The sequence below is a fragment of the Protopterus annectens genome, chromosome 6.part1 (genome assembly GCF_019279795.1).
Source record: "Protopterus annectens isolate FY-2018-M chromosome 6.part1, PAN1.0, whole genome shotgun sequence".
In the NCBI taxonomy this organism is placed as follows: Eukaryota; Metazoa; Chordata; order Ceratodontiformes; family Protopteridae; genus Protopterus; species Protopterus annectens.
Genome location: NC_056738.1, coordinates 343,328,998 through 343,355,460, shown reverse-complemented (window position 1 = coordinate 343,355,460; position 26,463 = coordinate 343,328,998). Strand labels below are relative to the sequence as shown.

Here is a 26,463-nt window from a genome sequence, read left to right as displayed (position 1 = left end):
ATACGGACTTGGATGAAGGGGAAGGCTCCCCGAGATCACCCCCTGAGGATGTCTCCTTTGGAGACATCATGGAAATGCTCCAAATCAGAGGTGGGTGGTCTGCCCCCAAGGCTTCCTCTGACGAGTCCGTATTCCTTGAGGCGTTCGAGGCAGGACCATCTACCTCTTGGGTGTCCCCTCCACCCGACCCCCTGGTGGATCTCATATCCTCTAGGGCTTGGAAGGAACCGGACACCGTAGAGCCGATCCCCAAGCGCCCAGACAAAATTTTGAGGCCCCCCCTGCAGAGAGATCACATTGGAGCAGAGGTCCCCCTGTGGATGCCATGTTGGTGGCTGCAGCCACTAAGAAAGAGTTGGCTCAAGAGAGCCCCACAGTCCATCCTCCGAGCAAGGAGTCTCGCGCGATGGACTGTCTTGGGAAGCGGGCCTTCAGTTCAGCGACCTTCTCTATGAGGGCCTTGAACTGTATGGCACACGTTATTAGGATGCAGCGGTACCTAATTAAGGAATACGCTGCTTCCCCCCCGGGGTCCATGTCGGAGGGAGACAAGGATTTGTACTCTTCCCGAATGGCCACCCTCCGCTCTATCTCTAATACCTCTATGCGGCTATTGTCTCATGCTACAGAGGGAGCCGCTAGAGCTGGCGGAGTCGGGCTTATCATGAGGAGACAGGCCTGGCTCCGTCACTGTGACTTCTCGGAACCCTTTAAGGCGTCATTCGCGAATGCCCCTTTTGATGGTTCTGCACTGGTCGGCAAAACCGTTCGCGACACTCTTGTCCAGAGCGAGAAAGACTAGAAGACCTTGTCTGCCGTCGGAGTCCGTTTCTCTGCGCCCCAGAGGTCCTTTTCCAAGAACCAAAAGGGTCAGAAGAAGATGTGGTTCCGAAAATCGCATCAGTCTCAGTCTGCTCAGGACAACTAGTCCTCTCGTGGCAGAGGAGGACAGGGAGGACGCCGCCCCAGAGGCAGAGGGGGTCCGAGGAATTTTGGGTCCAGAGAACCTTTCTCTGAGAGGCCCACGCAGAACCCCTGAGGGGTTTCCCGACTGCTCCACTCTGGTGGCAGTCGGGTCAAGCACCTGGCAATATGGGAGTCCATAACAACAGATCGCTGGGTGCTTCACATTATATCCAGAGGTTACCTAATTCCCTTCATAACCAACCCCAGAATCAGAAGCCTTCCCGACGTCCCACCCAGTCAAAAGAAGGCGGCCGCTGCAGAAATCCAGCAGCTTCTACAAAAAAGAGCCATCCAGCCCGTCCCCCCAGATCAAGTCGGATCAGGGTTTTACTCCCGGTTCTTTTTGGTGCCAAAAAAGACAGGGGACTTGAGGTCCATACTCGACCTCTCTTTCCTAAACCTGGTGGTACCCAAACAAAAATTCCGAATGGTCACATTGCAATCCGTCCTCCCCTTATTGCGGGAGGGCGACTGGATGTGCTCTATAGACCTCAAGGATGCGTACTATCACGTTCTAGTGGACAGGCGTTCCAGGAGGTTCCTCCGCTTCCGGCTGGGAGCCAGTCACTTTCAATTCAGGGTCCTCCCCTTCGGTCTCACCTCAGCCCCCAGGGTGTTCACCAAGGTCCTAGCGGTAGTAGCGGCCCACCTGAGACTCCAGGGAATTCAGGTCTTTCCATACCTGGACGATTGGCTCCTCACAGCCCCAACAAGGCATCTACTTTGCTCAGGCAGGGACTATTTTCTCGGTCTGGCTCCACTATTGGGATTAACCATCAACATGACCAAATCCTCTCTCATCCCTACACAGATGCTAGATTTTATAGGGGCAAGACTGGATTCCAGACAGATGCTTGTGTTCTTGACTCCAGATCGACTTCAGAACCTGATGTTACACGTGCAGGCCATTCTTCATCTGCAAACTCCTTCGGCGGAATTGATTCTGAGGGCCCTAGGATCTATGGCGGCTGCAATCCCTCTGCTACCATTGGCCCGGTTGAACATGAGGGTTCTACAGTGGACCCTCCAGGTACAATGGTCCCTGTCTTGCAACCCTCTGTCTCACCCCGTTTCCTTAAGCAAAGTTTGCAGAAAATCGCTCCTGTGGTGGCTCCAGTCTCCCAACCTCCACACGGGCCGTCCCTTCTCACTACCTCCACCAGTCGACACAGTGACCACGGACGCTTCTCGCCTGGGGTGGGGGGGCATTTTTCAGGCAGAACAGTCCAAGGCACTTGGAACGACGTAGAGACCTCTTTGCATATCAACGTCCTAGAGATGAGAGCGGTGCTTTTGACGTTGCAAGCACTTCACAACTCTCTTCCGGTAGGGACAATTGCGGTACAAACAGACAACATGTCGGTAGTCTGGTACATCAACAAACAGGGGGGAACCAGGTCTTACCCCCTTTGCCGCGAGGCCATGAGAGTGTGGGAATGGGCGATTTCCACCAATCGCTTTCTCATAGCAACGCACATTACGGGACGGTCCAACATTTTGGCGGACAGACTCAGTCGTACTATCATGACTCCTTACGAGTGGTCTCTCAACCACCGAGTGGCAGAGCAGGTATTTGCCCGATGGGGGCGACCTTGTTGCGATCTTTTTGCCTCTCCTTCAAACACCAAATGCAACTATTACTTCGCTCTGATCCCCCCTCCGGGGAAGTCCCCGAGAGACTCTCTAGTTCATGCTTGGCCTCCCGGTCTGCTTTATGCTTACCCTCCTCTACCCCTGATGTTGAAATTATTACAGAAAGCCAGGCAGCTGGGGAGCAGAATGATCCTCATTGCCCCATTCTGGCTTCGTCAGACGTGGTTCCCTTACCTATGGTCTCACCTAGTGTATCCACCATGGATTCTGGATCCCATTCCGGATCTCATCTCTCATCCTCTCGGTCTTCCAACTCCGAACCTGGTCAACCTCAAGCTGACGGCTTGGTTGCTCCAGTTCCACTCCTCATAAGGACTCCCGGGATCTCATCACCGCTTAAAGCCATTCTTGTAGCAGCTCACAAGCCTTCCACCAGGAAGGTTTATCGGCGTAAGTGGAAACGCTTCACCATTTGGGCAAAACACCGTAGTTTAGACCCGTTTACAGCCCCGATATCGTCGGTTCTTGATTTTCTAACCTCTCTCTTTCACCAGGGGGCTAGTTCTTCCACAGTCAAGGTACAACTGGCAGCAATCTCATACTATCACGTGGGGCAAGAGTCTGGCCCTCTTATCACTTCCAAACTGTGTAAGACCTTCCTCAAGGGTACCTTCCTCCTTAGGCCTCCAGTTAAAGAGGTGGTACCTCCATGGGATTTATCCTTAGTCTTGCAGGCCTTGACTGTCCCCCATTCGAACCGGCTGCCATGGTTGATCTCAAATTTCTCTCTTGGAAGACAGCCTTTTTGGTGGCCATAACTTCAGCCAAAAGGGTATCGGAATTGCAAGCCCTTTGCGTCAAACCACCATATTTGTTTTTTCACCCGGATAGGGTTTACCTCAGAATCAACCCGTCCTTTCTACCTAAGGTATCTTCAGAAGCGAACATCAATCAATCCATCAATCTCCCAGTGTTTTTCCCCAACTTTCATAACAAAAGAGAGTACAAGCTTCATTCCTTGGACGTACACAGACAATTACGTTTTTATATCCACAGAACTGCTGGTCATAGGCAATCTGATCAGTTGTTTATCTCCTTTGCCAAAAGTAATTTCGGAAAATCAGTTTCTAAAGTTTCTCTCTCTAGATGGATCTCGAGTTGTATTCTGTTAGCATATCAGAGTTCGGGAAGGCCTGCACCTCAAGGAGTCCGTGCTCATTCTACTAGGGCCGTTGCCACTTCTGCAGCCTTTCAGGCTAGGGTTCCACTGGATGACATTTGTTCCGCAGCCACTTGGGCTTCATCTCACACCTTTATCAGCCATTATAAAATAGATGTTATTTCCCGAGGTAGAGCGTCCTTTGGCTCTGCGGTGCTCCGGAATATCCTTCCATGAAGGCCACCCAAGACTTGGGTAGCTGGGGACTCTGTCCCACAGGTTGCTGACAAATGAAGTTCCTACTTCAGATTAAGAAGTTATGTACTCACCATAACGTTCCATCTGAGTAGGTATCTTCATTTGTCTGCAACCATCCCCCCCTCCTTCCCCCTAACCGATTGGATCGCTCTTGTGTTATTAGCATATGTTCCCATTGGGACACCTGTTATCTGTTGTGCTATGGGGCAAACTTGATCTGAGGTCAGTTAGGGCAGGCAGGGGATTATGGGTAAGGGGGAGGAGCTAGGAGCTCGGATCTATTCTATGTTAGAAGTTGCCGGCTCGGATCCGAGATCGGATCCGTATCCCACAGGTTGCAGACAAATGAAGATACCTACTCAGATGGAACGTTATGGTGAGTACATAACTTCTTATTCCTTGCAAATTACTTAACAGCTGTATCAGAGCAAATCCAGATCACTGCAGAGGAGTTTCTCAAGACACAATGATCATCTCCTCAGTTATCTTTTTCTACAGTGTTATCTGAGAATCAGATGGTGCCAGCATGCCCAGTCACTGAAGCAGCCCATCCATCTCCTGTACTAAGAAAGATCTCTCATGGTGGGTATAGCATATTAACGTTCCATCAAAGTATTCTGTTCAAGCTCGGCCCAGACCCCAGGTACAACAGACTCCTCAGACATAATGTGAAAGCACATTCAGAGGCTCTAAGGATCCAGAACAAAATCTGGTACAATGGACAGAGAATCATCACAAAGGAAATGGTGGCAGTGATGCTTGTCATCAAAACCTTCAAACCCATTTGAAAACATGGAATCATTCACATTCTAGTAGATAAAAACCACAGTGATGTGGTACATAACCATTTGGGAACTACCACACAGTCATACCCCTTGTGCAGGTGGAATGACCCACAAGTCAAAAATGACCCTTAGAGCACCCTGCACCCATTCAGACCAGATCAGAGCACTGAAGATGGACCCTTCCAAATGGATTCTAAAAAGGTTTCTTTCTGCATTTGGTCCACAAATACAGTTAGCCAGAAGTAGACCTTTTTGTTTCTTAACACAGAAGTTCTGCTGCATAGTAACAACTTAGGAGTTTTCTGCAGCAGGTGCCTTCTTAATCAGCTGAACAGGTGTCTCTGTACTATTTTCCTCCTGTTCACTTGGAAGACCACCTTTCTTATAGTTGTCACATCCGCTAGGAGAGTTTATAAGCTACAAGCCCTCGTGTAAGGAATCTTTACCATCTTCCACAGGAATAGGATCACCCTTAGAACAAACCCATCCTTTATGCTTAAGGTGATATCAGGCTGGCCATCTACCAGTCTTCTCAGATCCACAAAACAGGGCAGAGCATGTCCTCCACTCACTGGATGTGCACAGGCAGATTAGGTACCATTTAGAAAGGACAAAAAGGCCTAATAGAACAGAACAATGTCTAGTGACTTTTACAGAGGATGAACAGGAAGCTGGTTTCCAGTTTCAAAATGACTAGTTAACTGCATTAAGTTGTTACACCATAGAAATTATTTACCTGGGCAGATTAAAGTCCACTCCACCAGATAGGGGGTGAGTACCACTGCTTTCCTCGAAGGAGATGTTCATCGTGCATACAGCTGCAGTCATAACAGATGGGTTTTCCTGCCGTCAGGCGGGTCCTCGGTCAGCCGAATTCCAAAGTCTAGGTCTGGCGTCGGTTGTCGTCGCTTCTTCCCTGACGTCAGAGCGACAGGGGTATAAAAGAACCAGCCGACGCCATTTTCTTCAGTCTTTCTTGCCTGAAGCAGCAGCAGTAAGCAAGTGCCAGTCGGCCAGCTCCTGAGATTACGAATATTTTTCAACCGAAGACTTCTTGAAAGCTAAGTACCCCGTTGGGGAAACTTTTCTTGCCTCAGACCGATGTCAGACAAAGTTAATAATTGCATTTCATGTGGGAAGCAAATACCGCATAAGGATTTCCATTCCCTCTGTATACCTTGCTTAGGCCCAGACCACAACGTCTCGGCCTGTCGTTGTGCTACATTCAACAGACGCACTATTAAGCGTCAGGCGGAGTTCACCCAACACTATTTTGGCAAAATGTTTAATTACAACATGTCGTCGGATACTCCCGACTCCAATTTTGAGTAAACGACGTAAAGATAAGGACCGACATACGAGGTCCGCGACTTCTACCGACACCACGCTAAAGCCGACTACATGTGCTCCGGTTCTCAGCGAGGCGCCTACGCAGCCCCTGACTTCCGATGACACTTCATTAGCGGTGTTTTCTGTGCCCGAGGTCGCAAGCTCTAGGGCCCACACCCCGACTACAGATACCGAAGTCACTCTTGGCGGGGAAACTCAGAGTTCAGACAGGCCTGCCACCTCTCAAGGTGTCTTCAGGCCTTCTTCTTTTTCTATTAAGGCTTACACTAAATCTAAAGCAGCCATGCATTCTAAAAGACAAGCTCCACAGGGCCCCTCTCAAGGCCCCATGCCTAAAAAGCAGATGCTCAAAATGGCTGAGGATTTCATTACACTTATCAGGGGTTCTCAACCCCCCTCGGACAAAAGGCCCAGAGTGGAGGAAGAATACCCTTCCTCGGACCAGGCCTCCATTACTTCAGAACATTCTGAGGACCAGGAACATTCTTACTCCCCTTTCGAAGATTCTGATGCAGAGAGTTCATTCCCTCTGTCTCCCCCCCCTGAGGATTACTCTTTTGGGGAAACCTTGCATACCTTGAGGGAACACTTCCACTGGGAAGGCCAAGAGTACTCAGACTCCAAGAAAAGGCTCAGGGATTTTCTCTTGCTCCCTCAGCACAGACCTCTGGCTATACCTCCTGTCTTAGACATACTAGATGATGTGTATTCAGAGGCCAGCTTTAACCCAGATTCTTTACCTCCAGCTCCAGTCAAGCCTGACAGGTATTACCGGGTTCCTGATTCACACCAATTCCTATACAAAAGTCATACAGCTGACCCAGAAACTATTTCACAGGGTCCCAAGGGAATTAAGGCCTCCACTGCCAAAAATCCATTACCTTCAGAGAGAGATTCCAGAGCTTTAGAAAGGTGGGGGGGGGAAGGTATACACATCGGCCACTTTAACCATGAGGGCATTAAACTGTCAGTTCCATTTGTTAAAGTATCAACAGTTTTTGTTATCTCAGTTGAAAAGCAAAATGTCACAACCTGAACAACCAGACTTGAAGGAGTTGCAGGATTTGTTGCATAGTGCAGAGCAAGTGGGTAAACATACCTTGCAATGTGGTTTTGATGCTTTAGAGGCCTCTTGTAGAGCTGCTGTTACAGGATCAGTCATACGTAGACATGCTTGGCTCAAAGAGCAAACCTTACCAGATCATGTCAAAGCTAAATTACTAGATGCACCTCTTCAAAAAGATGTATTGTTTGGTGTTAAAGCTGAGGAGGTATTAAAGAAAATGGAGGAAAAGGCAAAATCAATGCAAACAGTGAAAGATTTCCTAGAGGTACAACCGCCACGTTTCAGTAGAAATTGGCCTTCAGAAAATTGGTCCTTTCCAGGCACGGACAGACCTCAAAGAGGTAGATACAGGTGCCCGAGAGGTAGAGGGCAATCTCAAGGATCATTTAGAGGCAGACAATGGCAAACACCTACACCAAGAGGGGGTGAGGATAGTTCACAGCCATTCAGAAAGCAGACCCAATGACTTTCCCCTTTGCATGCCAAGCAAGGCTCAAATGGCAGCACCTTTAGGCGGAAAACTGGCATTATTTTCAAAAAATTGGCATATTGTCACAAAAGACAAATGGATCCTGGACATTATAGACAGAGGCTACAGATTCCACTTTCACACCCTTCCAAAATGAGAGGCATGCCAAACCTGCCACACAATCAAAGGGCAGAGGCACAAAACAAATTTCAGATCTCATGGACATGAAAGCTATTCAAGAGGTACCTGCACAAGAACAGGGTCAAGGTTTTATTCCAGACTATTCCTGGTACCAAGGAAGGGCAAAGATTGGAGACCTATTTTGGACCTATCCATCCTAAACACATATTTACTCGTACCAAAGTTCAAGATGCTCACATTACAGCAGCTTCTTCCCATGCTGGGCAAGGAGTCTTGGCTGGTAACATTGGACCTCAAGGAGGCATACCTGCATGTCCCAATCAGACAAGATTGCAGAAGATACCTCAGATTTCTTGCAGGTTCATCCCATTATCAATTCTCTGCATTGCCCTTTGGCTTATCTACTGCGCCCAGAGTGTTCACGAAATGCCTGGCATCAGTAATTGCCTTCTGCAGACTTCAAGGGATACAAATATACCCATATCTGGACGACTACCTGATCCAAGCGGGATCTGGCGTTTGTAATAATGTTGTTGAAATCTCTGGGATACACAGTCAACAAAAACAAGTCAAGACTAATACCCTCTCAAACAATAATTTTCCTGGGTGCCAGTTTGGATACAAACACCCAGATGGGCCTACCTCACGCCAGAGAAACAAGGGCAATTAACTCAATACTTCAGAAAACTGGCAACCTTCACCAGGCTGACTGCAAGGAAAATCCTGCAGGCTCTGGGATTCATGGCATCTTGCATCCTGCTAATCCCATGTGCAAAGCTGCATATGAGGAAACTTCAATGGTACCTAAAAAACTTATGGTCTCAACACAGCCACAGTTTGGAAGCAATCATACCACTGATTCCATGTCTTCAAAAGGAATTTCTGTGGTGGGCTCAAGCATGCCAAAGAAACATAGGTTTCCCGTTCTGCAAGCCTCAAGCAAATCAAGTCATCACAGCAGATGTCTCGGACTACGCCTGGGGGGCACACATGACAGATCGGTGCATTCAGGGCAAATGGTCACAAAAAGAAAAGCATCTACACATCAATCAAAAGGAAATGCTAGCAGTAATAAATGCTATTATGGCTTTCAAAGACCTACTGCATCCAGGACAGCTATTGATAAGAACAGACACCACCACAGTGATGTGGTACATAAACAAACAGGGAGGAACTCATTCATATCCCCTGTGCAGACTAGCCATGTCCCTTTGGAACACGGCTCTGGAATTGCAAATCCAACTTCAAGCACAATTCCTGCCAGGAAAGGAAAACACACTGGCAGACAACCTGAGCAGAAATATGACAGATCCACACGAATGGAGGTTACATCCTCAAGTTTTTACAATGATAATTCAAGCATGGGGAAGGCCAGACATAGATCTCTTTGCCACCCACAGAAATTACCAATTGACAAAATTCTGCTCAAGGACCTTTCATCCACAGGCCTGGAAAGTGGATGCACTCTCTTTCAGTTGGACAACAATGACGGTTTATGCCTTTCCACCTCTTCCTGTGCTGCCCAAAGTTCTATTAAAAACCAGAGCAGACAGACCAAAGATGATTCTCATTGCTCCAGACTGGCCAAGACAACACTGGTACCCACTCATGAGGAGCCTGACTTATTCCCCACCATGGATCCTGCCTCTAATGCGTCTTCTACTGACTCAGCACAACTTCAAAACTCTTCACTGCCAGCTGAAAACACTCAATCTAGCCGCATGGAAGATTCCTTAAAATCACAACAGACCCTACTCTCCAAGGAGGTGCAGGATGTCATTTTGGAGGCCAGAAGATCTCCTACTAGAAAAGCCTACTCCGCAAAATGGAAACGGTTTTGTGCCTGGAATGAGAAAAAGGGCCAGAATCCTGGAATACTGAATTTACCTCAAATATTACAGTACCTAGCTGAGATGCTAAGCAGTGGACTTTCATTCTCCTCCATCAAAATCCATGCCTCAGCCATTTCTGCAGAATACAACACTGATCCTCCTTTATTCTCTCACCCCCTCTTAAGACAGTTCCTCAGAGGGGCTAAGAATATAAAACCCCCAAGGAAGCAACCAGTACCTGCTTGGGACCTCAATTTCATTCTAGAAAAACTGACCTTGCCTGCTTTTGAGCCAGCTGCTTCAACAGAACTGCAATATTTGTCCTGGAAAACAGCCTTCCTGCTGGCTATCACCTCAGCTCGCAGGGTTTCGGAACTGCAAGCCCTCATGGCTGTGCAGCCTTTCATCATTTTCCATCAGGACAGAGTTTCCTTACGAACCAATCCTTCCTTTATGCCAAAGGTAGTATCCAGGGTAGCCTTGAATCAGGCTTTCCACTTACCTACCTTTTACCCTAATCCTCAAAACAAAGGGGGAGAGACTACTACATTCCTTGGACATTCACAGACAGCTACGTTATTATTTGGACAGAACAAAGCCTTTCAGAAAATCAGAGCAACTCTTTGTGTCCTATGCTACAGGAGCTCAAGGGAAGCCTATTTCCAAACAGACAATCTCAAAATGGATAGCCTAATGCATACGCTTTTGTTACTCTTTTCATGGTAAAACTGTACCTGCAGGCATCAGAACTCACTCCACAAGGGCCACAGCTACCTCTGCAGCTTTCCTCAGGGGAGTTCCTACCAAAGATATTTTGGAAGCTGCCACTTGGAGTTCTGTACATACTTTCTCCAAGCACTATCATCTGCCATTATACTCCAAATCTAGAGCAGGCTTTGCCACTGCAGTCTTGCAGGCCATCCTGGTTCCTCCTAGTTCCACCTAGTGCCTACCACCCCTTTTTTAGCTTTGGGATTCTACCCATCTGTTATGACTGCAGCTGTATGCACGATGAACATAGTACAGTTTTGTACCTACCATAAATGTAGATGTTCGAGTGCTAATACAGCTGCAGTCCAGGTTTCCCTCACTCCTTCCCCTCTTGGGACAGGCCTAATGGATAACACCTCCTCATACAACCTGATTGGGGTATTCTTTTATGGTGTATTTGCTTGCAACTACTCTTTTTTGATTATACTGCATTGCATTATTACATAAATTTATGTATTGCCTTCCTTCTGGGGGCACCTGACACTGAAGAAAATGGCGTCTGCTGGTTCTTTTATACCCCTGTCGCATTGACGTCAGGGAAGAAGCGACGACATCCGACGCCGGACCTAGACTTTGGAATTCGGCCGACCAGGGACCTGCCTGACGGCAGGAAAACCCATCTGTTATGACTGCAGCTGTATTAGCACTCGAACATCTACATTTATGGTAGGTACAAAACTGTACTTTTTGGTCCCTAGAGCGTGTAGCTCGGAGGGATTGGGATTTCTTTAGGTGTAACATGTCCAATAGCTCTGGGTTTGACATAGCTTTATATGTTAGGCAGAGATCACCTCAGAGTAGGCGATATGCTATGGAGTAAAGCTGGAGTTTTTTGAGGTGGTCAGTGTAGAGCATTTGTTTGAGGCCAGTAATCCTCTTTGTGAGGTACTTCTGTGGCCTTTCCAGCTGCTGCAGATGTCTTGTGAGGTACATTCCAAAAGGGGCGTTGTACTCATTAAAGGGTCTAATGAGTGATGAGTAGAGGGGAACAATGAACTCTTTTTTTTCCTGGATGAGAACCCTTTTATGATGAGGTGTGCCACGTAGAAGGACTTCCTGACTACTGTGGCGATGTGACTATCAAAGGAGAGACTACTGTCCACCTGGGTCTCAAGGTCTCTTGTCACACATTCATTGTTAAGTAGATTGCTGCCTATGTGGTAGTTCATGGGTACAGAGTTTTTACCAAAGGGGATGACACTGCACTTTTTGGCATTGAGCTTGAGGCCATGGCTCTGACACCAGGCATCTGTCTCAGTGAGGCCCTTCTGTAGGATGTCCACATCATTTGGGGACTTGACAGTGGCTCCTAGTTTGCAGTCATCTGCGAACTTCATTAGCCAGAGGCCTTCTGTGTTAGCCTGTACTTCAGAAAAGTAGATACCAAACAGGAGAGGTCCCAGGACGGAACCCTGTGGTACTCCACTTGTCACTGCTTTGAGGTCAGATTTGGAGTCTGCAACTTTTACAGGGTGGGTTCTGTCAGTGAGCCAGTTGGCAACCCATCTTGTGACGTAGGGATTTATACCTACTTTAGTGAGTTTGGCTATAATTCCAGAATGAAGGATGGTGTTGAAAGCCTTGGCGAGGTCAAGATAAGCTGTGTGAACCACCTTACCCTCATCCACGGCTTTGGTGACTGCCTCAAAGAAGTCGATCAGGTTCAGGAGGCATGAGCTGCCTTTCACAAATTCAAACTGGGTGGGATCCAGAGTTTGGAGGTCACCAATGTCTTTGTTTGAGTTCCATGATGATACGTTCTATGGCCTTCCAGACCAGGCTCGTCAGGCTAATAGGTCGATAGCTCCCAGGATCAGTGGTGGCCCCCCCCCCCTTTGTGGAGTGGGATAACTGTTGCTGTGCGTCATTCTGTGGGCACAAAGCCTGATGCGAGACTATTACTGAACATGGTGCTTAAGTGGGGAGCCAGTTCGTTCTGAAGTTTGTGTAAAACGCAGCCTGGGATGTTGTCTGGTCCCATGGATGCTGTGTTTTTGGCTTTAGAGAGTGCAGCTTTTACGTGTGTAGTTGTGATTACAGGGACTCTGCATTCTTCCTGTATAGATATTGGCCCTTTAGGGGGTGAGAGGGGGGGTAAAGTTAGCACTGAACCGATCTGCCAGGATGTTGTCAATATCAGTTGGTTCTGTAATTTTCGTGCCTTTGTGCTGTAACTCGGAGCAGATCTGGGTGTTGCCATCTAGATTCTTGACATAGCTATAGGATGCTTTGTGGTTGTCCTTGGATTTAGTGGTGATTTTGTTTTCGTAGCTAGCTTTGGAGGATCTTATAAGGGATCTCAGCTTCTTACTGAGGCTGACCAGGGAGCTCCTCCACTCATGGGATTTTACTCTCTTTTGCAACAGTTTCTTCCTTCTGTTGTACAGTTTGTTTATGGCAGGGGACCATCAGATTGGCTTCCTTTTTTTGGAGGATAGCGTCTTGGTTCTGTTTGGGATAGCACGATCCATGCACTCGTGTAAGTGCTTATAGAGTGCATTTGTGTAGGATTCAGCAGTTGTAACTGTATTATCCATCTGCATGGGTGTCATGAAGTTCACCACTTCTGTCTTAAGAAGCATGAAGTTGGCTTTGGAGAAATTTTTTACTGTGGTTTCCTTAATGGGGGGTGGGGGCGGGATGTGGATATCAAGGGGTGATAAGCTTATGGTCAGATTGGACCAACAAGGAGTTGACTTCAGGTGTGGAACACCAGTCACTCATGTTGGTAATGACTAGGTCTAGGATGTTGTTGCCCCTGGAGGGGGTGTGGATAAGTTGATCTAGGGCATTGGAGTTTATAAATTCCAGAAAGCGTTGAGCTAAGGAGTTGGTACACGAGTAGTTTTCCCTGTCTTATTCTTCTATAAAAATCCATGCCTCAGCCATTTCAGCTCATTACAACACAGACCCCCCCCCCCTTTCTCTCATCCTGTTCTAAAGCAGTATCTGAGGTGGCAAAAACTTGAGACCACCCAGGAGAGCTCCATCCCCTGCCTGGGACCTTAACTTTGTATTGGAGAAACTCACTCTACCTCCTTTTGAGCCAGCTGCAACTGCAGACTTAAAATTTCTTTCTTGGAAAACAGCCTTCCTTTTAGCAATCACTTCAGCTAGAAGGATATTTGACTTATAGGCCCTTATGGCAGTGGAGCCTTTCATCATCTTTCATGTGGACAGGGTGTCACTTGGGACCAATCCATCATTCATGCCCAAGGTGGTATCCAGTGTGGCTCTTAATCAGTCCATTCATTTGCCAACTTTCTTTCCCAGTCCACAGAACAAGGGAGAGTGGATTCTGCATTCATTGGATGTGCACAGACAACTTAGATTCTACTTGGACAGGACTAAATCTCGAAGAAAATCTGAACAACCGCTGGTAGCATTTGCTGCAGTAGCAGAGGGGAAGGCTATTTCAAAGCAAACCATTTCTAAATGGATTAACCATTGTATTAATTTCTGTTATAAGCACCATGGAAAACCTATCCCCCAGGGGATCAGATCTCATTCCATCAGGGCTGCATCTACGTCAGCAGCCTTTCTCAGAGGTGTTGCTACCAGAGATATTCTAGAAGCTGGAGTTCAGTTCATACTTTCACCAAGCATTGTCACTTGCCAATTTTCTCTAAATCCAGAGCTGGCTTTGCCACTGCTGTTTTGCAGGGCCTTATATTTGGTCCTAATGCTGTATAAATCCATCCTTCCAACCTTAGTTTTGGGAATCTACCCAAATGTAATGACTGCAACAGTTTTCTACACTTACCGTAAATGTAGATGTTCGAGTGTATTCACTGTTGCAGTTCTGGTTACCCTCCCTCCAGCACCCTGTTTTTCTTTTACTATACCTCTTTCTTTTACTATGCTTAAAAGCCTTTTTGGTGTATTTGCTTTTGTTTGGAGGTATATTTGTTTTTAATTTTATATATATGTATGTATGTGTGTATATATATATATATATAGATATAGATATAAATATAGATATATATAGATATATATAGATATAGATATAAATATATATATATATATAGACATTTATAGATATATATATCTATATATATAGATATATATATCTATATATATATATATATATATATATATATATATATATATATATATATATATATATATATATATATATATATATATATATATATATAGATATATTTTGCTCCCCATTTGGTGGACACCTGACATCTGGGGCAAGAAAAACTGATGTAATGGCGTCGGCTGCATGTTTTATACCCCTGACGACCTGACGTCATGGAAGAAGGGACAGTAACCGACTCAGGACCCAAGACTTTGTTAATCAGGCCGACTGAGGGCAACCTGCCAGTAGATTACCCAAATGTAATGACTGCAACAGTGAATACACTCGAACATCTACTTTTATGGTAAGTGTACACAACTGTGCTTTCTGGGGGTACATGACTTATTTTCTAATGATTCCATTGACAATATTGCACATGAGAAAGCTATAATGGCTCCTGAAAAACTTCTGGTCCCAACACCAGCATACTCTGGAAATGCCAATAGCACTCCTACTATGCATGAAAAAATTAAATTACCCAGAAGCCCACTTTCAACTCGCTAGAAATGGTCCAAACCCTAACCACAGGCAGTTCTGACATGGCTTGGGGAGCATCCCTGGGACAGCTTAGAGTCCAAGGGACATGGAACAGGCACCAGGCGGCAGCTGAGCACATCAGTGTAAATGAGATGATGGCAGTTATTTTTGGCCTTGAAAGTTTTCCAAGAAAGGCTAGTACCTGGAGCAGTTAGGTACTAATGGACAACGATGCAACGATATAGATGCAGGTAATAACTTATTCTTGCCACCTATGCAGATTAACAATGGAACTAGAGCTACTGTCTCAGAAGTTATGCCTCACTCATTGCTGCATGCATACTGAATGAAGACTACCTGCAGGCAGCCAGTCTGAGCAGATCCCAGCAAGTGGATAAAGGAAGTTTTCCTGGACCTGATGCACAAATGAGGTGTGCTAGATGTAGACCATTTTGCTTCCAGAGAAAGTAAATTCAGTAAGTTCTTTTCCAGAACTCCCCAGTGAGGGTTGTGGAGAACAGATGCCACTTTCATCTGGACAGACTACTTTCTCTCTCTGTATGCTTTTCCTCCAGTACTCCTTATCCCTAGGATATTGCAGCAAGTGAGAGCAGATAAACCAATAAAAATGGTACGTGGTAGTTCCTTACTGGTCTAGGCAGCACTGATTCTCCCTCCAACTAACCCTTACAAAGGGAGAATCATGACACCCCCTTTTAACAGACCTCCTGTCGTAGTGCAAAGGGGCTGTCATTCACCCCAACCTATAGACATTCAAATTGATAGCTTGAATTATAGGTTACTGATTTCCACCTAGATGATAATTTTCAGAGGATGTGCTGTTTAGTACTAAAGGAGGATAGAAAACCAAGTACTAAAATGTCATGTGGCAAAATGGAAAAGGTTTTTCTGTATGGTGCAAGACTAAAGGTATCCTACCTGGCAAGATTGCAGTAGATACTGTAGTACCTTTCCATCCTGTACAAAGGAGGGCAGTCTTATTCTAGTGTAAAAGTGAATGCTCTTGGTATTTCTACTTTCTTTCCCATGTCCCCTGCTGCATATGCTCACACCAGTATGAAACCGTTCCTAAAAGGGGTCTTGCATCTTGGGCCACCCAGATGAGAACCTGTTACTCCTCTTCGGACCTAAATGATGTACTGAAAACCTAACACTGCTGCCCTTTAAACCAGCATCTTCAGCACCACTTAAATAGCTTACTTGGAAGGCAGCTCTGCTGTTGGCACTCACCTCTGCCAGACATATGTATCCAAGCTGCAAGCTTTGATGTGCAAAGATCCCTTCCTCATTTTTCATACTAGCATAGTATCCTTGAGAACTAAGTTTTCCTTCTTCCCCAGTGTTGTATTTGAGGCTCTGTGAACAAAGCTCTTCATCTCCATGTATCCCTTTCCAATCCACAGGGTAAAGGATCCTTCACTCTATAGATTAGCAAAGGCAACTAAGATTCTGCCTACACCAAGCAAAATTCTCAAACCAATCTGACAAGCTGCTGTTGGCATATGCAGGATCGAATGAAATGGGACAAACCATTTCCAAATGGATAGCCATCTATATTACTCTCAGCACTGGAAGCAGACTCCTGACATAGTCGGGGCTCAATTGACAAGGGTAAAAACTACCATTTCAGCAGTCCTAAAAGGACACTTTCACATATCATTCTGAAAGAAGCTGTTTGATCCTCTGCACACACCTTCACCAGACATTAACACTTTGGTGTCATAGGCAGAGTCAGAGCAGGGTTGTCTTTGACATACTGCAGAGCTTAATTCCAGCTCAAAATTTTCCCCGACCTTCTCAGTAGAAAACCTTTGGGAGTTTTCCCAAGATTTAATACTGCAACACTGACTACAGTGAATATAGTACAGCTGTGTAGTAAACTTGCCAGAATTGTAGTACCCTTTCCCCCACCCTTTTACCCTCTTCTCTTCTGGGGTTGTGGTTTGTATCCTAGCTATTCACCACCCCCTTCTGCCTCACTCTGCTTATTTACTTTTTTCTGCTTTCAGTAAGATTAGTAGGGCAGGTAGTGAGCTGCCTGAGAACTATGGACATTGGTACCTCTATTAAAGTGGTACTGGCCAATATAACGTTATGCTATTGACGTCTAGACCTTGGAAGGTTGGGACAGCCCCTGGCTTGGGGAATGGTTAAAAACTCTAGTTTTTGGGCTGGGCTCCAGTGTCAGCATATCAGAAGTTCCCAAGACGTAGTACTGCAATGCTGTGTTAATTTGGCTTTAACTTTCTTGCATAGATGTGTAGATAGAAAGAAAATGGCCTGAAGATGGCGAAGATGGCCCAGATAGACTTAGTCTGTTATCTTGCATTAGGAAGTAGTGTACCTGGATCTAGATGTCCACAGAGCTCAGGGAGTTGGGCTGGTCAGACATGTGTCTGCTTTATAGTGAAGGCTCATAGATGCAAAGTTTTACTACAACAGAAATCCATAAAAAGAGCATCCACCTTTAAATGTAACAGTTGCTGAAATGGCACTGCATTTATGTCCCCCAAAGAAACCTGTGCCTTCTCAGTGGGACTTAAAAGACATGTCCAGTGCTAGTGCCATGGTGTAGAGAGAGAAAGCCCCGACTGTGGTACAGGCAGCCAGGGTTCAGTAAGTGGCTCAGTCATTTGAGTTGCTGGGAGGGAGGATGGGCGTGACTGTCCTGGGAGGAGATGAGGGAGGAGTATGTGCACATAGGGTGGTCAGATTTTTTTTTGGTGGAGGTCAGGGAAACAACTGCATAGTACTTCTGGGTTGGGTGGGGGTGACTTGCTGATGTCTGCTTCTTGCAGAAGTGAGTAGCAGATCGATGCAGCCCACCTGTTGCACATCCCACCCACAGGTTGCTGCTGTGGATGTGTGGAGAGGGCGAAAAACTAGGAAAACTCCCCTAAAGCAGCATGCTGTGGTCCTCTGCCAGTATAATCTGATTGCTTCTATCCCTTGTTGGAGCAAGTCCTAGGCAGCTCAGGAGGGGATTGTAAGAATGACTAACTAGGAGAGGCACCAGGGTCATGTGATTATGAGCTGCAGGGGGGAGTAAAAAAAAAAACTGTCCCATGCTTTTTTTTAAATGAACGAGCTCGGTTCCTGTAAAGTTCCTGTTTTGGGAATTTCTGTATGCAGTGGCCATTACATCAGCTAAAAGAAACTAAGAAGTGCAGGCCTTTATGTTCTGAGCACCCAGCATGCTTTTTTTTTTTTTTTTTTTTTTTTTTTTTTTTTTTTTTTTTTTTTACAAAGGCAAGGTGGCTCTTAGTTCTGTCAGGATAATATGCTTGTGCAAATAAATCTAAGATTTCAGACAGACCTGTTTCTTTTGTCAGGCAAGTAGTGAAGACGTGTCTTCAAGTAGGCCTTCAAACAGAGCATTTGTCCTGCTGTGTACCATCTTCTGTTATGGCTGCACTTGACAAGGGCAGCAGCTGTTATGGCTTTTTCAGCAATGCTTCATTCCAAGGTGGTATGCGTGTGTGTGCGCTAGTGAATAAATGACCATCAACACTTTTTTTTTCCTAGACCTTGCAAATTGGACATACTTTTCTTAAGGAGAGCAAACTTTGCCAGCACAGTGCTGGTGTGTTACTCATCCCCAACTCTGTGGCAAGCTACTCAATTGCTTTAGTACTCTTCTGTGTGTTATAATAGGTAAACTGCAACACTGAGCCTTGTGAAGAACAGTGTAGTTGTGTGAGCATAATTACCATAATCCTAGATGTTTGAATAATGTCACTGCTGTAGTATAGACTCCCTCCCTCCCTCTCATTTTGACTATCTTGCTTTGTTTAGTTTTGGGGAATTAGTTTTCCTTTTCTTGGTAGCACCATCTCTTAGAACTCTGCATTGCCTGCTATGTGCCCTACTTGGGACCTAATGAGCACACTCGGTGATCACCAAAAAAAAAAAAAAAAAAAAACTGAAGGTGGAGTGGACACCTCCACTTTAGAGTGTCTCTCTCCGATGTCCTGTGAATAACCAAGGGCTTTCTTGCACAGAGGATATCCAGTAGCCTTGGAAGTTGGTCCGTGTTAGACAGCAACCTGTAGTGTAATTCCCATATATTGATTGATATTGCAGCATTGGTTTTATTCTGATTTCTACAGTTATGGGTAGGTTGATAAGAGTACTGTAGATGTTTGCCTTGTTGTGATTCATGTACTTGCACAGCCAAGCTTAATATTGGTTTTCCACATGCTTCCCCACCTTACGCAACCACCAGATCTTTGAAGTCCATTATTCTTGCATACCAGAAGGAGTGAACTTTGCTTTTCACTGTAAAGATATGCAACTGTTGACACTAAAATTGATTTTATTTTCATGACATTGCCATGTAATAGATATTTTCTAGCTATTTAGAAAAGTGAAATGAAGCATTTTGTTTAGGTAACACTAAGCTTTCTTTTTTGTAATATGTGATATTTTTATTGTCTTGCAGGTATGGTATGATGACCACACCCACCAGAAGTACAGTGCCCCACAAACTCTCTATGTATCTGTTACCATGAATACTGTAAGTTGTATATTCTAGATACAATTTTGAATGAAAATTTCCCATTTGTAACATTTCATGTCACAGAATGACAGTACAGTATACAGATTTAACTGAACTTGCCCAGTTTTCCCCATTAATTTATACATGTATTCTTGTTTTGATGACAGTTTTTTGCAGTGTTGAAGTCCGTTTCCCTTGTATATTGAAGTTCTGCTTAGGACATACAGCAAAGCTGTCTTTCTTGGGGAGTCGTAAGAATTTAAAGATGTTACGTTAATTACCTGTGAACTGAAGGAGCTAGAAGCTACATTTTATATTTAAGGGGAAAATAAAACATCTCAAGGCTTTCCTGAGAAAGCGTACTGAAGCAAACTTTGCCACAGGATAAACTGCTGTGTGGGGAAAGGCATTATTTCTTGGTCTGTATTTCTTATATTCTTTTGCTTGCAGAATGGGTTCTTTTCCCTTGAATATTAAAAAGTCTTCATAATTCACTGTTGGAGTACTGACTCTTGGAATTCCTGCCTGCATTCTAATTGCCAGCCTGAATACCAGACTTTCACCCCCAGTCCGCCCAGCAGACTCCCAACCCCTCCATCTTTCTTGCCACAGTTTGAGCATGTCCTCCAATCTAGTTGCTTTGTCAGAATGCCAAACTTAAGCCATCATTTGAAGATAAGTACACTGTTAAAGAGCTTTCTTCTGTTCATATTACTGTTTTTGGTATGCATTGTTTTGTAGATTTCTGAGACAAAAGCCAGAAGTGTGATAAGTGTTGGAAGGGAATACCTCACTGGGCTTGCACGACTTGTGCTTTTCTGCCTGATTTCAATCTACAACATGCTTTAGTGTCCCCACTGTGCCTTATTCCTACAGTTTGGCACAACGCTGTTTATACTGAGTAGCCTATCAACTGTTCCAAGGTGACTTGTGTCCTGCTTTTTGAGCCATATAGATCCATTCCTACGTGAACTCCTATTTCTCCACAAAAGCTGTGGCTGTACAAACACCATACTAGGGACCTAAATCTGCATCGGCAAATAAGACTCACTAGAGAGAGAGGTTTCTAACTAAATGCATTCCCAGCCTGTGGAATAAGTTGCAACTGCAGGTCAGATGACGTGCTACTTTGCCTTTAAGGCTAGCCTTGATAGTATGGAAAGACAGAAACTTAAACTTGGGTTTTCATGGTACAGCCCTGCTTGATATCCAGAGTGAGCACTAAGTACTTTAAAGGGTGGCAAGTGATTTTGTGCCCACTTAAAGGTATCTTATGATCAGTGTAATTGTTTTATGTAATAGTGTTCTTATGTTCCTGTATTTCAATCAGTGGACCGTTAAGCACCAGACAAACCCCACTAGCTGTAGATATGCCACATAAAGTTTAAGGTATTACACAGTGAGGACTCTAGCTTGGCTGGGTCTGTCTTGCAGTTTTTACTGAATGATTTGTCTGTGAGACCATTTTACCCCTTGAAAATGGGATTTTGATAGCAGCAGTTTTACACATCATTTGAAGACTGCTGTTACTTGTAACACTGTCAGAGTCTTTATGATTGTATTGATCCATGAATTAAAATGTTCCAAAGGATCTTCTCTTGTCAGTTTTTCATGTAGCATCTACAAAAATAAACCTAAAGAGGTCAAATATTAATGGATGATCATGAAGTATTCCATAGTAACACTAGTAAATGATTGGAGTAGGCTATAGTGAATGAATGGAGAAATTCTTTACAACGCACTGAAGAGTGAGCTTGATGTATGTATTTGTATAATTTACAAGTGAAATATACTTTAGGAAGAATGGAGAAGATGGTGATCAGATGTGGAAAGCCAAGATTCCTTTAAACCTGAAAACTGCTTTGAACTAGGTTTAGTGAAAAGGTTTTAGTGCTTTGAACTGGGTTTAGTGAAACTTGCTGTATTTGCAAATGCATTTAAATATATTTGCAGCTCTCTAGATGTCCAGAGTATGTTCTTAAACTTAAGTTTGAAATATTTTTTTTTGTTCTCAGATTCCTGTGTTCCAGAGAGGAGGTACTATAATTCCTCGTAAAGATCGTAGCAGAAGATCGTCATCTTGTATGCAAAGTGATCCTTACACACTTTATGTGGCTCTTAATACTCAGGTAATTTATCTTGTAAAAGTGGTTATTGATCAAATGTTGTTTTCCTACTGAACTTAAGGCATTCTAGTGATGGTGCTGAACATACCAGATTTAAGATAGGTACTGGACAGATGTCCATCATTCACACTGCCTCAGTGGCATGTGGGTTTTTTACCTGTACACAGAAATACATTGGCAGCTTTGTAGACCTTAAAATCCTTTCCTCTGACTCTGTGATGGGAATTGGCTAAGCCCATCCCATCAGGTTAAGCCTAGCCCTTCTTGCAGAACATCAGTTATTCAGTTTTACTACCAGCTGTAGGAGTCGAACATGGAATATCTTCAGCAGCCTGCATTGGTGGATTCCAGTTTCCAGACTCCAATAAGATCCCTTTGGAAACTTTTTTTTAATCTTTTTTATCTTTCTGTTTTATTTAAATATATACCCAGTGTCTTTTTTCATCCAGTTCAGCCTTTGGGTTATCAGATCCAACCATGGCACCTTTTAGAAGCTGTGGATCTAGGACCGTGACTCCTCCCATACCCGTAATTTCCTCGTCCCACAAATTACCTCTGATTTCGTTTTCCACCTGATAAAGAAGGAAAAGTATTTGAAGGCTCTGATAAAAGAAGTAAAGATTTTTTTTTACTTATTTAGTGCTTTTCTTGGTGTGTTATTTTATCAGTCTTCCTGTTTGTGTGTGTGTGTGTGTGTGTGTATGTATATGTATATATATAATTTTATATATATATATATATATATATATATATATATATATATATATATATATATATATATATATATATATATATATATATATATACATGGGTTCCCTTCAGAAGCTCGAAATACTGAAATCTCGAATTTCAGTATCTCGAGCTTCAAGAAGCCGAATCCACAGAACAGCAAAAGTTCAGAAGCGCAAAATTCAAAACCTCGAATACCGGAGGTTTCGAATTTCGCACTTCTAAACTTCCGCTGTGGTTATGTATTCAGGTAAGTGTGTGTGTGTGAGGGGTTTGGGTAGGGGCTGTGATGTGCGTCAGTGGGTTTTGTTGCTGTGATGTGTATGTCCGAGGAGAATGTTGCTTGTGTGGTGATGTTTTGTGTGTGTATGTAGTGCGACCTCGGAGTGAGAATAATTAAGTAGGGGGGTGATGGGGCGCAGCCCCCCACATGGGGGGTGCAGGGTGGCTTGCCCCCCTGCTTTCATTTAGTAGACAGTTTGTGTGTCTTTGTGTGTGTAGTAGTACCGCGGATGTTTGTCACATTTAAATGTTTCAGATCATCAAACAAATATAAATTTTAGACAAAGATAACCCAAGCAAACGCAAAATGCTGCAGTTTAAGTGATGATTATATTTATTAAGGAAACAAAAATATCCAAACCTACCTGGCCGTATGTGAAAAAGTAATTGCCCCCTAAACTAATAACTGGTTGTGCCACCCTTAGCAGCAACAACTGCAATCAAGCATTTGCGTTAACTGGCAAGGAGTCTTTCACATAGCTGTTGAGGAATTTTGGCCCACTTTTCTTTGCAAGATTGTTTTAATTCAGTCATATTGGAGGGTTTCCAAACATGAACCGTCTTTTTAAGCTCATGCCATAGCATCTCAATTGGATTCAAGTCCGGACTTCGACTAGGCCACTCCAAAACCTTCATTTTGTTTTTTTAAGCCATTCAGAGTGGACTTGATGTGTTTTGGATCATTGTCCTGCTGTAGAACCCAAGTGCGCTTCAGCTCGAGATCACAAACTGATGGCTGGACATTCTCCTTCAGGATTATTTGGTAGATAGCATAATTCATGGTTCCATCAATCATAGCAAGTCATCCAAGTCCAGAAGCAGCAAAGCAGCCCCAGACCATCACACTACCACCACCATGTTTGACTGTTGGCATGATGGTTTTTTTTCTGAAATGCTGTTACTTTTATGCCAGATGTAACTGGACACACATCTCCCAAAAAGTTAAACTTTTGTTTCATCAGTCCATAGAATATTTTCCCAAAAGTCTTTGGGATCATCAAGAAGTTTTGTGGCAAAAGTGAGATGAGCCTTTATGTTCTTTTTGGTCAGCAGTGGTTTTTGCATTGGAACTCTGCCATGCATGCCATTTTTGCCCAGTCTCTCTCTCATAGTTGAGTCATGAACACTGACCTTAACTGAGGTAAGTGAGGCCTGCAGTTCTCTAGATGTTCTGGGTTCTTTTGTGACCTCTTGGATGAGTCGTTGCTGCGCTCTTGGGATAATTTTTGTAGGCCGGCCATTCCTGGGAAGGTTCACCGCTGTTCCATGTTTTCTCCATTTGTGGATAATAGCTCTCACCGTGGTTCGCTGGAGTCCCAAAGCTTTAGAAATGGTTTTGTAATCTTTTCCAGACTGATAGATGTCAGATGTTCATCGTGCATACAGCTGCAGTCATAACAGATGGGGTTCTCCTGCCGTCAGGTGGGTCCTCGGTCGGCCAAATTCCAAAGTCTAGGTCTGGCGTCGCTTCTTCCCTGACGTCAGTGCGACAGGGGTATAAAAGAACCAGCCAACGCCATTTTCTTCAGTCTTTCTTGCCGTGCGGTGCCCGAAGCAGAAGCAGTTCGCAAGTGCCGGTCGGCCAGCTCCTGAGATTATGAAAATTTTGCAACCGAAGTCTTCTTGAAAGCTAAGTACCCCGTTGGGGAAACTTTTCTTGCCTCAGACCGATGTCAGACAAAGTTAATAATTGTATTTCATGTGGGAAGCAAATACCGCATAAGGATTTTCATTCCCTCTGCATTCCTTGCTTAGGCCTAGACCACGACGTCTCGGCCTGTCGTTTTTGTGCTACATTCAACAGACGCACCGTTAAGCGTCGGGCGGAGTTCGCCCAACATTATTTTGGCAAAAAATTTAATTACATTATGTCGTCGGATACTCCGACTCCAGTTTTGAGTAAAAGACGCAAACATAAGGACCGACATAAGAGGTCCGTGGCTTCTACCGACACCATGCCAAAGCCGACTACAGGTGGTCCAGTTCTCAGTGAGGCGCCTACGCAGCCCCTGACTACCGACGACACTTCATTGGCGGTGTCTACTGTACCCGAGGTCGCAGGCTCCTCGGCCCACACCCCGACTACCGATACCGAAGCCACTCTAGGCGGTGAAACTCAGAGTTTAGACAGGTCTGCCACCTCTCAAGGTGTCTTCAGGCCTTCCTCTTCTTTGTCCATCAAGGCTTTCACTAAGTCTAAAGCAGCCATGCATTCTAAGAGACAAGCTCCACAGGGCCCTTCTCCAGGCCCCATGCCTAAAAAACAGATGCTCAAAATGGCTGAGGATTTGATTACTCTTATCAGGGGTTCTCAAACCCCCCCCCCCCCGGACAAAAGACCCAGAGTGGAGGAAGAATCCCCCTCCACGGACCAGGCCTCCATCATTTCAGAGCACTCTGATGAACAGGAACATTCATACTCCCCTTTTGAAGATTCTGATCCAGAGGAGTCCATCCCCCCCCCCCCCTGAGGATTACTGTTTTGGGGAAACCTTGCATCAGTTGAGGGAACACTTCCACTGGGAAGGCGAAGAGTACTCCAAGAAAAGGCTTAGAGATTTTCTCTTGCTCCCTCAGCACAGGCCTCTGGCTATACCTCCTGTCTTAGACATTCTAGATGATGTGTATTCGGAGGCCTGCCTTAACCCAGACTCTTTACCTCCAGCCCCAGTCAAGCCTGACAGGTACTACCGGGTTCCTGACTCACTCCAATTCTTATACAAAAGCCATGCGGCTGACCCAGAAACTATCTCACAGGGCCCCAAGGGAATTAAGGCCTCCACTACTAAAAATCCATTACCTTCAGAGAGAGATTCCAGAGCTTTAGAAAGGTGGGGAAAAAAGGTATACACCTCGGCCACCTTAACCATGAGGGCATTAAACTGCCAGTTCCATATGTTAAAGTACCAACAGTTTCTGTTATCACAGTTGAGAAGCAAAATGTCACAACCTGAACAACCAGACTTGAAGGAGTTGCAGGATTTGATGCATAGTGCAGAACAAGTGGGTAAACATACCTTGCAATGTGGTTTTGATGCTCTAGAGGCCTCATGTAGAGCTGCTGTTACAGGATCAGTCATACGTAGACATGCCTGGCTCAAGGCGCAAACCTTACCTGATCATGTCAAAGCTAAATTACTAGATGCCCCTCTACAAAAAGATGTATTATTTGGTGTTAAAGCTGAGGAGGTATTAAAGAAAATGGAGGAAAAGGCTAAATCAATGCAAACAGTGAAAGATTTCCTACAGGTACAACCTCCACGTTTCAGTAGAAATTGGCCTTCAAAAAATTGGTCCCTTCCAGCCACGGACAGACCCCAAAGAGGTAGATACAGGCGCCCGAGGGGCAGAGGGCAATCTCAGGGATCGTTTAGAGGCAGACAATGGCAAGCTCCTACACAGAGTTGGTGAGGATAGTTCACAGCCATTCAGAAAGCAAACCCAATGACTTTCCCCCTTTGCATGCCAAGCAAGGCTCAAATGGCAGCACCCTTAGGCGGAAAACTGGCATTATTTTCGAAAAATTGGCATATTGTCACAAAAGACAAATGGATCCTGGACATTATAAACAGAGGCTACAGATTCCATTTTCACACCCTTCCAAAAATGAGAGGCATGCCAAACCTGCCACACAATCAAAGGGCAGAGGCACAAAGACAAATTTCAGATCTCATGGACAAGAAAGCTATTCAAGAGGTACCTACACAAGAACAAGGTTAAGGTTTTTATTCCAGACTATTCCTGGTACCAAGGAAGGGAAAAGATTGGAGACCTATTTTGGACCTACCCATCCTAAACACATTTCTACTCGTGCCAAAATTCAAGATGCTCACATTACAGCAGCTTCTTCCCA

At 44.8% G+C, this 26,463-nt stretch overlaps 1 protein-coding gene across 1 annotated transcript in view; it reads left to right on the top strand.

Moving 5' to 3' along the window:
• LOC122805289 (neutral alpha-glucosidase AB-like) overlaps window positions 1-21,653 on the top strand; it is a 270,885-nt gene extending 249,232 nt beyond the window's left edge. Inside the window, exons 5-6 of the mRNA XM_044075376.1 lie at window positions 19,417-19,491; window positions 21,489-21,653. Of these exons, the coding sequence (XP_043931311.1) occupies window positions 19,417-19,491; window positions 21,489-21,653 (240 nt within the window). The remainder of the gene's footprint in view (window positions 1-19,416; window positions 19,492-21,488) is intronic.
• Window positions 21,654-26,463: the final 4,810 nt, after the last annotated feature.